Source organism: Garra rufa, chromosome 17, assembly GCF_049309525.1.
Source record: "Garra rufa chromosome 17, GarRuf1.0, whole genome shotgun sequence".
In the NCBI taxonomy this organism is placed as follows: domain Eukaryota; kingdom Metazoa; phylum Chordata; class Actinopteri; order Cypriniformes; family Cyprinidae; genus Garra; species Garra rufa.
In genome coordinates, this window is record NC_133377.1 from 37,197,688 (window position 1) to 37,213,121 (window position 15,434).

General features: G+C 31.5%; 1 protein-coding gene across 1 annotated transcript in view; it reads right to left on the reverse strand.

The window, feature by feature from the left end:
* The window catches only part of stx1b (syntaxin 1B), a 30,583-nt gene extending 15,448 nt beyond the window's left edge, over window positions 1-15,135 (reverse strand). Inside the window, exons 1-3 of the mRNA XM_073821349.1 lie at window positions 15,067-15,135; window positions 13,918-14,017; window positions 1,790-1,952 (exon numbers count right to left, since the gene is read on the reverse strand). Coding sequence (XP_073677450.1) covers window positions 1,790-1,952; window positions 13,918-14,017; window positions 15,067-15,087 — 284 coding nt within the window. The 5' untranslated portion in view covers window positions 15,088-15,135. The remainder of the gene's footprint in view (window positions 1-1,789; window positions 1,953-13,917; window positions 14,018-15,066) is intronic.
* Between the last annotated feature and the right edge of the window lie 299 nt (window positions 15,136-15,434).

Consider the following 15,434-nt stretch of genomic DNA (forward strand, 5'->3'; position numbering starts at 1 on the left):
ATTCATGGAACATTAAATATTGTATTTTTATTATATATAAATATATTCAAAGTTACATCAATAACAACAAGTAAAATAAAAACATTATGAAATTAATTTATTATAAAATATAAATAAAAATTCTTAAAACATTTTTTTAAAATAATATATATATATATATATATATATATATATATATATATATATATATATATATATATATATATATATATATATATATATATGTGTGTGTAACCAATACTATTAAAATTATATGCACATTTATTTATATATATATATATATATATATATATATATATTTTTTTTTTTTTTTTTAATAATTTTTAATTATATTTTATAATTATTTTTATAATGTTTTTATTTTACTTGTTTATTTACAATATTTAAAAGTATTTTATTAAAATATAAATAAATATAAATACATAACTGTAACTCCCCGTAAGGCCCCGGCGAAGTATTGTTTTGCTGTGCGGACTCTACTAAGCGTTTCTCTTGTTTCATTGCCATTTTCATTCTTGTCATAGTTTTGCCATAGTTTTGTTCTGTTTCCTTGCCATAGTTTTTGCTTACATTTTATTTCTAATGTTTTCAAGGCTCAGAGCACTTTATTTTGTTAAAGTTATTTTACTATGAGAAGATGCTGTAATGTTTATTCATTTCTTTTTTAATAAAATTTTTTGCTAGTATAACTATACTATGTTAGTTACAGGAACTAATTTTATACCTTTTTCGAGGGCACAAAGCACTTTATTTTGTTGTTAAAGTTATTTTGTTGTAAGAAGATCCTGTAATGTTTAATACTTTATTTTATTATAAAATAAATTTAATTAAAGAAAATATTTCTGTATAGGCCTATGCTTTCACTACAGTTCTTAAAAAAAAAAATCGGAATCCGCAAAAATCGGAATCGGCAGGTCACACTTACTGAAAAATCGGAATCGGCCAAAAAAATTGCAATCGGTGCATCTCTTAAATATATATATATATATATATATATATATATATATATATATATATATATATATATATAAGTATTTTATTTAAATATAAATAAATATAAAAACATAACCATAACTCCTTACCCAATATATAATTTAATATATATAAATATAATATTATTATTATTGATAAAAAAAATACTAATGTGAATTATTTTCAAAAAATATATAGGCTAATGAAGGGTTTGTGTTGCCATCAGCTAATCAATGTTGTCATAATATTATTTTCCTGCGGTTTCTGAAGAGATCAGTCACATGGCATTTATGGCTCAGGTGATTGACTCTAAATCTGGCAGGATATAAATCATCTACTTCTGGTCGATCAGCTGCCATTGAGATGAATGAGAATGCTAACTGATAGCTCTCTCAATGTATAATTAAAAGAATTTTTAATAGGACACTATATTAGTGTCACTGTATTAGTTACTGAAAAATGTTATCTTATGCTTAGGGTGGAGTGTAACTTTTTGTCCTTTCCTGAGAAACTTCAGAAGGAAAGCACTTCAAAAGAGATTAGTCAAAACCCCTACTTGTTCTGAATTTTGTGTAGCTGAACTCCCTTGGCCTCAGGTGGCTGCCTTTAGAATCAAAGATTGTGTCCAAATTAGCCTTGCCTACATGATGATGAAGGTTTTAGGAGCTTTAGAAGACTAAACTTAAAACTTAATAGACCTGAACTTTTCTCATTTTCTCACGCTGAATTCAAAAAGTCGGAGAACACTGTAAGATTGTATATCCACCATCTTAAACTGATCTCAGATATTTTTATGTGTGATTGCTAAAATGCACATAAGTATCTACTACTTTGACTACTTTTGTTCAAAACAATTATATAGGGTTTTAAAAGTGCTAGTAAAGTTACAATTTCTGGTTTTATACCTTTTAATTTAGAGCGCACTTTATTGGCTGTCTTCTTAATGTCAGCTGTGAGGTCCTCCAACTCCTGCTTGGTCTCTGCAGAACAAAAACACAGGGAAATACAAAGAGAAGGTGTTTAAATGCACATCATTTTGAGTTTTCAATGTTAATGAGCACTGGTTGCATGTTAGATAGATGGATAAAAATGTAAGATGGATAGATGTAAAATGTAGGATAGATAGATAAAAATGTAAGAGATAGATATTAAATGTAAGGTAGATAAATAAAAATATAAGATTGTGAAAATGTAAGACAGAGAAAAAATGTAAGATAGAGAAAAAAGGTGGGACACATAGATGGATAGATGATAGAAAATGTAGGATAGATACAAATGTAAGATAGATAGATAGATATAAAATGAAAGATAGATAAATAAAATGTTATATATAGATAGAAAATGTAAGATGTTAGAAAAATAATCAAAAACTGTAAGATAGATAGATAGAGAAAAAGGTAAGATGGATAGATAGATGATAGATATAAAATGTAAGATAGATATAAAATTGTAAGACAGATAAAAATTGTAAATAATAGATAAAAATTAGGGATGCTCATATTGACCGTTTAACCGTTAACCGTCAGTAAGAATTTTAACCGATTATTACTATCAGTTAAACGGTTAAAAAAAAAAAAATAATAATAAAGAATATATATATATATATATATATATATTAGCATAGTTACAACATAGTTTGCTGCATGGTGAAAGAAAAAATAATGTTTACTCGCGGGCGCGTGTAAAAGTGCGGCTGTCCAGACATATTTCGTTGAGTAAGCACCTGCTTTACCTTCTCTTAGTTTGTGTAACTCGTGTAAGTAGCCTATGCAACATGATGGCAATGGCGATATTGGGTTATCAGAGAGTGAATCCATGAATAAATGTATTCAAATTCTGAATTAATTATAGTCTAAAAAGTGCGTTCTCCTTTTACAATCACTGGAAAGCGGTCACTCATACAATACTGTAGTAGTTAATCGCAATCTCACAAAGTTAATAAAAAGTAAAAAAAAAAAAACCTTTACTCTGTACAATGAATCTCTTATTTACATCATGTCTACACTTTCTTTGTTTTAATGAGAGAGTTCGTGGAGGTATAGAATTCAGCAGAACTGAAACCGGCACTTTGAGTGGTGGTGAGAGGATCGTAACATAGCCGCCTCTGATTGGCCATTGCTATAATGTAATCAACAGAAATGTCTGTGATTGGCTATTGAACGCTGTGAAAACACGTTTCTCCACATATGACTAGTGGATGAAAAGACCCGAACCGCAAATTGAAAGGATTTTTGTAAAGTGTTTTTGTCACGGATCTAAGCGTTAACAGACAGCGTCCCAGTCTATCCGTACAGCATGTCCACATGTTAAAAACTGAGGTATAAGCTGGCCTGCTATATATTTTTATGTCCGACGAGAAGAATAAGACCGGTACCTTTCTTCAAAGCGCATAGAAGGATTCAGTGTGTTTTAGTTTTGTCATCTTAATTAGGTAGTTATTTAATTTATACATATTTAGTGTAGGCCTATTTATATTATTCTTTTTTTTTTTCATTCTGAAAACATTTGCTTGTATTTTTATGTATCATCACAGATACTCGTGCATTCTATTTTTATTTTAAACGAATTCATTATTCTAATTTTATCAGTTAACGGTTAATGATCGGATAACGAGCAGCGGTTGTCGGTCAGGAAAATTAACCGAAATGAGCATCCCTAATAAAAATGTGAGATAGATAAAAATGTAAGATAGATAGATGATAGATAGAAAATGTAAGATAGATAAATAAAAATGTTAGATAGATAGAGGAAAAAAGGTAAGAGATGATAGAAAATGTAAGATAGATAAAATGTAAGATAGATTAATATAAAATGTAAGATAGATAGATAGATAGAAAATTGTAAGATAGATAAAAATGTACGAGATATATAAAATGTAAGATAGATAAATAAAAAGTAAGATAGATAGAGGGAAAAAGGTAAGATAGACAATAGATTGAAAATGTAAGATAGATAAATATAAAATGTAAGATAGATAAATATAAAATGTAAGATAGGTAATTAAAAATGTTAGATAGATAGAGGAAAAAAGGTAAGAGATGATAGAAAATGTAAGATAGATAAAATGTAAGATAGATTAATATAAAATGTAAGATAGATAGATAGATAGAAAATTGTAAGATAGATAAAATGTACGAGATATATAAAATGTAAGATAGATAAATAAAAAGTAAGATAGATAGAGGGAAAAAAGGTAAGATAGACAATAGATTGAAAATGTAAGATAGATAAATATAAAATGTAAGATAGATAATTAAAAATGTTAGAGGAAAAAAGGTAAGAGATGTTAGAAAATGTAAGAGATAAAAATGTAAGATAGATTGATATAAAATGTAAGATAGATAGATAGAAAATTGTAAGATAGATAAAAATGTACGAGAGATATAAAATGTAAGATAGATAAATAAAAATGTTAGATAGAGGAAAAGAGGTAAGAGATGATAGAAAATATAAGAGATAAAAATGTAAGATAGATTGATATAAAATGTAAGATAGATATAAAATGTAAGATAGATAAAAAAGTAAGATAGAGGAAAAAAGGTAAGATAGATAGAAAATGTAAGAGATCAATAAAAATGTAAGATAGATAGAGGGAAAAAAAGGTAAGATAGACAATAGATAGAAAATGTAAGATAGATATAAAATGTAAGATAGATAGATAGATAGAAACAAATGTTAGATAGCTAGATAGACAGATTAGATATCAGAGAGATTGAATGAATGAATGACACACAGATTTAAGTGTTTATGAGTTTAACCTTTGAACAGATCTCAGGCCATATAATGCTGTTGCTCTTTTAAAGAGGAAAAGCGCGTGTGTGTCTGTGGTTAAGCGGTGGATGTGTGTACAGACTGCAGGCTGCAGTCATATGTTGATTGATAGTTACTGCAGTGCCATTCACTCCCTGGACACCACCTCAGCCTTTTCAACTCCCACCTACACACTCTCCTCTCCTCTGACTAATCCAATCCCTCGCTACTTTCTCTCATTTCTCCAGCCATGACAGTCTGATGACCATGACATTTCTTCCACTACGAGTGTTAATGCCAATAACACTTCATCACTAGGGAGTATTTGTGCGTTTATTAAGAGGAATAATGCTCTTACAAACTCGTACAGAAATGTTTGCTATAATATATGTGCACAGACTGCCAGCGATTTTTAGTCTCAAATTTAGTATTTTAATATCTACTGCCCTTTATTTAACTATGTGTATATAGATTTATAGAACACATAATCACAAAAAAGGCTTTAATAAGCCTGGTTGAGGGATTTATACAAGCCGCACGCTTCAAATCTCTCGGCGCCTCCTTCTGGCCATCAATATTGTGACTCGTGCTGATCACTTTCAGAGGGATAGATGGTGGGCGGCGAGTGGGAGAAGAGTGATAAATTATACGTCTATACGTTGCGCACAGTAATTAATCACTTTGATTGTCATTTCATAGTATATATGGGCGATTCCTCAATTAGGGGAACTTTTCTGTCACCAAGGATGATTGCTTTTTTAGCTTTTGAAAGATAGATAATAATAGCTTTGTACTTTTTAATTGGTTGTCCTTAATTACTTTTCCTCATTTTTAGGAGTCCCGAAAGATTAAAATTGCCAGAATTTCTCTATTTTTCTCAATCTCTTTAGTTATCTGATTTATTTTGAACCAAAGGAACATGTTGAATTGACCAAATTGGTACTGATTAATGTATATCTTTGTATATATTATATGTACGCATTTATGCATAAAAAGGATTTTTAAAACTTTTAGAAAAATCTGAAACTCTGCATGGAAACCGTATTTTTTTGTTTCAGAGAATTATAAACTTTCAAAGTAAATTCATTAATAATAATAAAAAAATTATAATTCAAAAGAATTTAAAAATGATGATAATGTTGATAATAAATGTTGGTAAATATTTATATTTGTATGTAAATATATATATTGGTAACTTATTCTTATCCTACTTGTTCTTATTCTGTCGTTTTAATTAGACATTTTAAAAAGCTTAAAAATATATCTTTATTAAAAAATTTGACATAAAAGATTATATACTTTTTATAAAGTTAGAAAAATGCCATTACAATGGTAAAAACAAATTGCCCTGAAAATCACTTTAAGAAGTCAAATATAACCTTGTAATAAGAAGGCTATTTTTTTAATCAGATTTTTTGATTATTATTTAGACATTTTTACTGTGCTCCTTAATTTAAGTCACAGAAAAGTAAGCCCTGAGATGATAAACCAGATATTATAGAATAATAATTTAATGAAAACCTAATTTTGACAAAAAAATGAAATTCAACCTATTTTTCAAATTTCCTGACAATGTCCAAGCGCAACATCCAACGGGTTTTCCCAGATCGCATCACATATTTTCTTTCTCAGATAATTAACTTTCAAAATAAATATAACAATAAATTAAATACTTGAATATTGACTGATAAATACGTGACTAACAAAGCATTTAAAAAGCAATGCTGTCCTGTAAAACAAATGCTTTGTTTAGTCACAGGTGTGTGTTAAAGTGCAGTAGTCAGGGTGTGGCCGGTTCCCCTGTCCATCGATTCAACAAAAGTGTAATGTATCTCCTGTCACAGAGTTTGCATCACAATATTTGCACACCGCTACACTATTGTTGAGCTTACAGACAGCTAAATGCAGCCCTGCTCTATGAAAACAAGCTGTCGTCTCATGTCAGCTTTTTTTTTTTTTTTTTTTTTTTGCTCATGTGGTCGAGAGATCGATTTGACCGACGAGGATGTTTCTTGTCACACCCACTGTTTAACATGACTTCTAACCAGCACTTTAATAGCTCTTGAATGTGATTTTATTTGCATCGGTTTAGCATTTGCCACACATTTGCAGAAGCAAAGCCGTTGCACAAGCAAATGAGGTTTCGTATTTCAGAAAAATTGCGCACTAAATCTACAAAATATCCCTTTATTAAATGCTTTTCACAAATCCAAATCCTAAACTGTCTTGACCTACTATTGACTAGTATATTTTATCAGCTAATGTTATTTTAATGTAAATTCACTAGAGATTTAATATATATAAATGAACCGCACGAACCTGAATTCTATGTAACATATGGTGTTTGTTGATGTCTACTAAAGATTATGTAATTTCTGCAGGGTTATTTGTTATTTTTGGCCACCACCTACTGCGAAATACAGTTATAGCAAAACATTCAAACAAATAAGTAAGCACTCGCAGCAATACTTTTATGTTTGCTTCAGAAAACCGAACATACAACACAAACCACCCAGACTGCAAAAATGCTGTCAAATTGTCAAGTTTTCACTTGCTAACGTCATTCACCTGCAGGGCGGCATGGAGAATATTTAAGGGCTGCTATAATTCTGATGGCTAATTTAGTCATTTAAGCTGATTGGGTGAAATGCATTAATGAACTAGGACAAAGAGGTAACCATTAGTCACCCATAGAGCCAACAGAGGTTACCATTTGTGCTCAAGGTCACATCTGCAGCTGAAAAGAGAGGGATTTGTTCATCTTTTAGCAACCTGGCAAACGTTGCACAGCGTTTAGCTTTGTACAGTATGTAAAAACTAGAGTGACCTCAGTAAAGGGATAATACGAAATGCTTTGGTTGTGCGGCGGTGGTATTTTAATGGAGATCTTGGGCTGCTAACATAGATGTTGTGGATTAGCGTCGAGAAGCGCTGACCCAGAAATGTTACCGAGATCACAATAAACGCTGGATCACTTGAGGGCAAGGGGGATGGTATTGCAGTTTTGGTTAAGGATCTAAGCAGCAAACACAGAAGTTAGTTTGAGCCATGAATTTATCAGCAACTGAGATTATATTCCTGTCTTTGTAAGATTGCTAAACGAAAAATGACAGTGCAGTTTCTGTCTTTCCCTTTTTGTATGTATTCCTGTGACTCAATTCAAAGCCCTCTGCAGTAAAAAAATAGAAATAGGCCTTGGCAATGAACCTTGAATGTTTCTATACATGTTATGCAGTAAGTACTGGACTGTATAACATTACAAGCTCGATCAATAACAAACACACACGACACGACATACACTGAAACTGAAGGAGAATATTAGAAGGAGAACAACTAATGTTAGACTTTAAAAGCTATAAATGACAATTTCAACTTAAAAATTTACTCCCATGTCATTTAGATTTTGCAAAAATAGATCTTACGTAATATGTCTAGGCATCGTTTTCCATACAAGGACAGCAGATGGTGATTTATAACCAAAAAGTACAAAAAAATACCATAAAAGTAGTCAACATGACTACTAAAAATATTCATTTAGTCATTTTTGGAGCATGAGAGTATAAATCACCATTCACGTTTGTCGGCGTTGTAAAAAATGCTGTTGCAGCTTAAAATGTGTTGAAACAACTTAAATATCTAACTAAAGTTAACTAATAATTACACAACCAGTCAAAAGTTTTTTTTTAAATGTTTTTTTAAAGAAGTCTCTTCTGCTCACCAAGTCTGCATTTATTTGATCCAAAGTGCAGCAAAAACAGTAACATTTAAAAATACTTTTACTATTTAAAATAACCGATTTATATTTGAATATATTTGAAAATGTAATTTATTCCTGTGATTTCAAAGCTGATTTTTTAGCATCATTACTCCAGCCAAATGATCCTAATATTCTGATTTGATGCTCAAACATTTATTATTATTATTATTATTATTATTATGTTGAAATCAGCTGAGTATAATTGTTTCAGGTTTCTTTGATGAATATAAAAACAGCATTTAGCTGAAATAGAAATCTTTTGTAACATTATAAATATCTTTATCATCACTTTTGATCAATTTAAAGCATCCATGCTAAATAAGAGTATTCATTTATATAATTTCCTTCCCAAACAAACAAACAAACAAAAAAGCTTTTGAATGGTATAGTGTATAATGATACAAAATTTTTATTTCAGACAAATACTGATCTTTGAATCTTTCTATTCATCAAAGAATCCTGAAAAATGTTCTCAATTGTTTTAAGTATTCATAATAATATTAATAAAAAATGTTGGTAACACTTTACAATAAGGTTCATTAGTTAACATTAGTTAACCATATTAGTTAACATGAACTAATAATGAACTGGACTTATACAGCATTTATTAATCTTTGTTAATGTTAATTTCAACATTTACTAATACATTATTAAAATTTTGTTAACATTAGTTAATGCAGTGTGAACTAACATGAACAAACAATGAACAACTGTATTTCCGTTAACTAACGTTAATAAAGATTAGTAAATACATTAACAAATGTATTGCTCATGGTTAGTTCATGTTAGTTAATACATTAACTAATGTTTAACTAATGAACCTTATTGTAAAGTGTTACCAAAATGTTTTTTTGAGCAGCAAATCAGCATATTAGAATGATTTCTGAAGAATCACGTGACACTAAAAACTGGAGTAATGATGCTAAAAATTTCGTTTTGATCACAGGAATAAATTACATTTTAAAATATATTCAAATAGAAAACAGTTATTTTAAATTTTACAGTTTTTGCTGTACATTAAATCAAATAAATGCAAGTTTGGTGAGCAGAAAAGACTTTATTAAAAATAACATAAAAATCTTACTGTTCAAAATCTTTTCTTTTTGACTGTCAGTGTAAGTAAAGCATGAACACTTTAAGTTGAAACAACACATTATTACCTATTCTAAACATTTTAAGTTGTGATACTAATCAAACAGTTGCAAAAAGCAACTTATCATTTTGAGTGCGCTGTTCCTTTAAGAATTACTTTATTTAATATGTTCTCCATCTCTCCTCGGGTTTCTGGTTCACACTGACACAGATATCGAGACAGACACTCAACTTCCACAGGCTCCCTTCATCCTTCATGCAGCATGGTGAAAACAGACAGGGAGGAAAGCAAAACAGAAAAAAGAGAACAGAAAACAAAACAGAAAATAATCTTATGCATGCATGCAACAACGTAACAGAAAAACAAAGAAACCATGCAAAACAAATCACATGCAGTCAAATGTATGAAACCGAAACAACTGTCAGACACAGCGAGACATCATTTATTAAAGATTCATCTATAGCAGCTGAGTCATTCGCAGGCTGTGGACTTCTTGAACTCAGCCAGGCAGCTCAGAAGGCACACTGGCTTCAATAAGGTGTATTAATGGCAAAAATGTCATTGTTGCATCTAAAATTTACACTCCGTGTTTCTATTTGTCAATTTAGAAGCTATGTCTGAGTACCTATTCAAGTAAGAGACGCATTTCTTAATTAAATACTATTGTAACTTCATCGATTTGACAGTCGGCTTACTGCAAATGCACATTTACTAAAAGAGCTGCTCTGTCAGAATGACCTCACACATTAGTCACTCACAATACTGGAATGACTCGGACACTCACAGACATTTGCCGTAAGTGAAGACTGTTGCTGGGGAAAGATGAGGTGAGCAGGATTTTTTAGCAACATTTGAGAACTCCGAGCTGAAGAAACCGCCTCTATAGATGCCGTGTGGGCTGGTGCACTATGAGGTGTGTGGGCTGGGTCTAACAAACACTTGAAGCGATGTGGTGCCAGTGCCTCTTTTGTAGAGTGGGTGGCGCAAATGCAAGGTATTGGAGAAAGGCTTGAATAGGCTCACCAATGAGCTCATATATCTTACCACACAGCTGCAGTCAAGTCATGGAGCTGGTGCTTTCCGAAAGCGATAAATGCTTTATAGAATTTGCAATCTTTGCAACTTTCCTGCATTAGCTTGCTTATTTTTTAGGGGTTATATATGTGTTACAGTGGAGTAGTTCCCCCCAAAATGAAAAATTGCTGAGAATGTAGGCCTGCTCGCCCTCACACCATCATAACAAGATAAAGATGAGTTTGTTTCTTCATCATAAAGGATTTGGAGAAATTTAGCATCACTTGCTCACAAATGGATCCTTTGCAGTGAATGGGTGCCGTCAGAATGAGAGTCCAAACAGCTGATAAAAACGTCACTATAATCCACAAGCAATTCATACGACTCCAGCACATCAATTAACATCTTGTGAGGCGAAAAGCTTTGTGTTTGTAAAAAAACAAACCCATCGTTACCACATTTGTAACATTTTATTCATAAAGCTTTTTCAATGAAAAAGTCATCTAATCTGATTTGGGAGAGAAATATGCACAGATCAAACAGGCGAAAACAGTTCTAAACAAATAAGTCGATGGATTTTGATGAGAGAGGACAACAGAAGATGGCCTTTTTCACTGGAGTAAGCAATGTTATAGATTTTGGACTCCGATTTTTAAAGTTAAAATGCCTTGATGAATTTATTTATTTTTTACAAACGCACATCTTTTTCTTTTTCAAAACTTGAACTGATGGACTGGAGTTGTGTGGATTACTTGTGGATTATTGTGATGCTTTTCTCAGCTGTTTGGACTCTCATTCTGACGGCACCCATTCACCGCAAAGGATACATTGGTGAGCTAGTGACTTAATGCTACAGTACATTTCTCCAAATCTGTTCTAATGAAGAAACAAACTCATCTACATCTTTGATGGCCTGAAAAATACAGTCTGCACACAAAAATAGTCTATGTGACTGTTTCCGCCGCTGAATAAAAAAATTAAAAAAGGTCATTGCAACTTTTTAATGTCACAATTCAGTTTTTTTTTTCTCAGAATTGCGTCATATAATTCGCAATTCTGACTTTTTTTCTTAGAATGATGAAATATAAACTCACAATTGCGAGTTATAATGTCCAGTTCTGAGGAAAAAAAAAAAAATATGTTCACACGATTGCGAGTTTATATCTCACAAATCTGACTTAATGCTCAATTGCCAGTTTATGGCAGTTTATGGAATTGTGAGATATAAAGTCGCAATTCTGACTGTAACTTGCAGTTGTGAGTTATAAAGTCCAGTTCTGAGGAGAAAAAAAGTATGTGCAGAGTTTATATCTCATAATTCTGACTTAATTTTGTGCAATTGTGAGTTTCTATCACACAATTCTGACTTTTTTTCTAGCAATTGTCAGTTTATATCACACAAATGCGACATTATTTTTCAGAATTGCGATATAAAGTCACAATTGCTACAATTCTGAGAAAAAAGTCAGAATTGTTTGATATAAACTAGCAATTTTGAGTTATAAAGTTGAGTTCTGAGGAGAAAAAAAGACCGATATGTTCACAGAATTGCCAGTTTATATCTCACAATTCTGACTTTTTTTCTCAGAACTGCGTCATATAATTCACAATTCTGACTTTTTTTCTCAGAACTGCGTCATATAATTCACAATTCTGACTTTTTTTCTCAGAACTGCGTCATATAATTCACAATTCTGACTTTTTTTCTCAGAATGGTGAGATATAAACGAGTTATAAAGTCAGAATTGCGGGATATAATCTCACAGTTGCAAGAAATAAAGTCAGAATTGTGAGATATAAACTTTTTTTCTCACAATTGCGAGTTTGTATCTCGCAATTATGACTTTTTTTTCTCAGAATTGTGAAATACAAACTCACAATTGTGAGTTACAATGTCCACTTCTGAGGGGGAAAAAAAGACATGTTCACAGGATTAAGAAATTATATCTCACAATTCGGACTTAATAATGCGCAATTGCGAGTTTCTATCACACAATTCTGACTTTATTTCTAGCAATTGTCAGTTTATATCACACAATTGCGACATTATTTTTCAGAATTGCGATATAGTCACAATTGCGTCAATTCTGAGAAAAAAGTCAGAATTGTTTGATATAGACTAGCAATTGCGAGTTAAGTCGAGTTCTGAGGAGAAAAAAAGACTGATATGTTCACAGAATTGCCTGTTTATATCTCACAATTCAGACTTTTTTCCTCAGAATAGTAAGATATAAACTCACAATTGTGAGTTATAAAGTCAGAATTGCGGGATATAATCTCACAGTTGCGAGAAATAAAGTCAGAATTGTGAGCTATAAACGTTTTTTCTCGCAATTGCGAGTTTGTGACTTTTTTTCTCAGAACTGTGAGATACAAGCTCACAATTGCGAGCTATAATGTCCAGTTCTGAGGAAAAAATAAAAAGATATGTTCACAGGATTGCTAGTTTATATCTCACAATTCTGACTTAATAACGTGCAATTGCCAGTTTATATCTCACAATTCTGACTTTTTTCTTGCAATTGTGAGTTTATATCACACAATTGCGACTTTGTTTCTCAGAATTGCAAGAAATAAAGTCACAACTCTGAGGAGAAAAAAAGACTGATATGTTCAGAGTTTATATCTCCTAATTCTGACTTAATTTTGCACAATTGCGAGTTTCTATCACACAATTCGGACTTTTTTCTCGCAATTTTCATTTTATATCACAATTGTGACATTATTTTTCAGAATTGCGATATAAAGTCACAATTGCGACTTTATCTTACAATTCTGACTTTTTTCTCGCAATTGCGAGTTTATATCACACAATACTGACTGAAAAATTCTGGCAATTCTGACTTTTATTCAGCAGCGGAAACGGGCTTCCATAATAAATCTTCCCCTTGCAAAGGTTTTAAATATAGCACACAAGTCATATTTTACTTTTATGTAAAGAAGTTGAGCAAATTATTCTTATTTGATTGAACTATCCCTTTAAGACTGAGCAGTATAGTAGACATGGCAAATATATCCGGTGCATCACTGTTAATGTTGAAGACGTGGGTGGAGGTGATTGCTAATGTAAAAATGCATTCACAGACGTGTGTCCAAGTGGTGTATTTGTGTGCGTGAAACGATAGATATGTGGGCGGTAAAGCATGTCAAATTTGCACATTGTTTTTTTTTTTTTTACTGCATGCCTGACTGTCTCACTGATGAGGTGTCACATACAGTACAGTAAGTGTCCTTAAAAGGAACTACCTTCTAGGCCGAATGCTCATTTTTAAACCACATTGAATGCTTTTTCATAGACGCAAACTGATGTGTGCTGATGGGAGGAACTCACTTTCATCAGGGTTGGGTGCTGCTAGGATGGCACTGTGCTGCTTCTTGACCTGTTCTACATCCTCTGACAGCTTTTCAATACAGCCACGGATCTCCTCCACCTGTTACGAGAACATGCGTTAAATAATCCATCAATACAGTGACATTTGCAAATGATACAAAAGAGGGCCAAATCTAAATGGCCATCTACTTGCATATTGTCTTGCTTAAATAATGTAGATCAATTTAATAATTGCATTTATTTAGTAATAATAATTTCTAATAATAATTTTAATAAAATCATCTTTTTTAAATCGGCTATAATATATTTTGACATTTTAATAATAGTTCCTTATCCTTTATTACAGATACTATAGTACATCTTGTTGCATGAAATATTAGCTGTAGAAACTTTTTGATATTAATATTAATCTTTAGTGAGTAAGCATGCAGAAACTAAACTGGATTACAGTGTGAACAGCATAAAAATTAATAAATATCGTGCTGATATGAAAACTATGCCTTGATTATTTTTAAGAAGAGCTTTTAATTTTTTTTTTTAGATTTAAATATTTCTTTGAATTTACTTGATTTACTGAGTCATGACTGAGTATGTAAAGGCTGAAATACAGACAAAAACAAAAAGATTGCCACAATTTGCAGTCTACGCCTTTGCTAAAAAGTCAGAGTCAGTCTGCAGGTTTTGTGCAGTCGGGAGTTGACAGATTTCACAGAAAATCACACAGTGTCTGATGGGCACAGACGTTTTTAGCTTCAGACTATGAGTCCATCCAGTCAGAGGATATCAAACATTTAATATTTTGAGAACACATATTGTTTTCTAGCAACAAAGCTTATGTTTCTGAGTGAACTGAGTATTTGGAGCAACATGAAAGTCTGGTACTTCAACGTTTAGCATACGATGCCCAGTTTCTTCTCTGTAACCGTTTACAAAGTCAGCGTGTATGATGCCTAGTGTTTTTAAATCGGCTGAAATGTTAAAAGACTTTTAGTGTGTTCCATTAATAAGTTGAATTGAAAATCGACTTGAATCTTATTATACTTCAATGTTTGATTAAATGGTTTGTTTTTCTCTTGATCAAATCAAATCAGCTACATCTGCATAAATAGTAAGTGAATATGATGATGTTTGCTGTAAGATCAAGTTTACCTGTTCAAAAAACTCATCCATAAAGTGGTCTCGGTCGACATGAACGACTTCCTCATCATCGTCACTGTCCTTAGCCTGTGAAAAAACACAAAAACACCACTTTAATGTCTTGATATTCTTAATGCAAGAAATATAATTCCTATAAGTCGATGGAAAATGTTGGATGAGCACAAAATCACAAATCTTGCTTTTTGTTGTTTTACTGAATAAAAAAATGTTATTGCTACTTTTTATTTCACAATTCTGACTTTTTTTTCTCAGAATTGAGATACAAACAAGCAATTCTGACTTTTTTCTCAGAATTCTGAAAATTTTTTCGGATTTTTTTTGGTAAATCCAAGTTGATATCTTGCAATTCTGACTTTTTT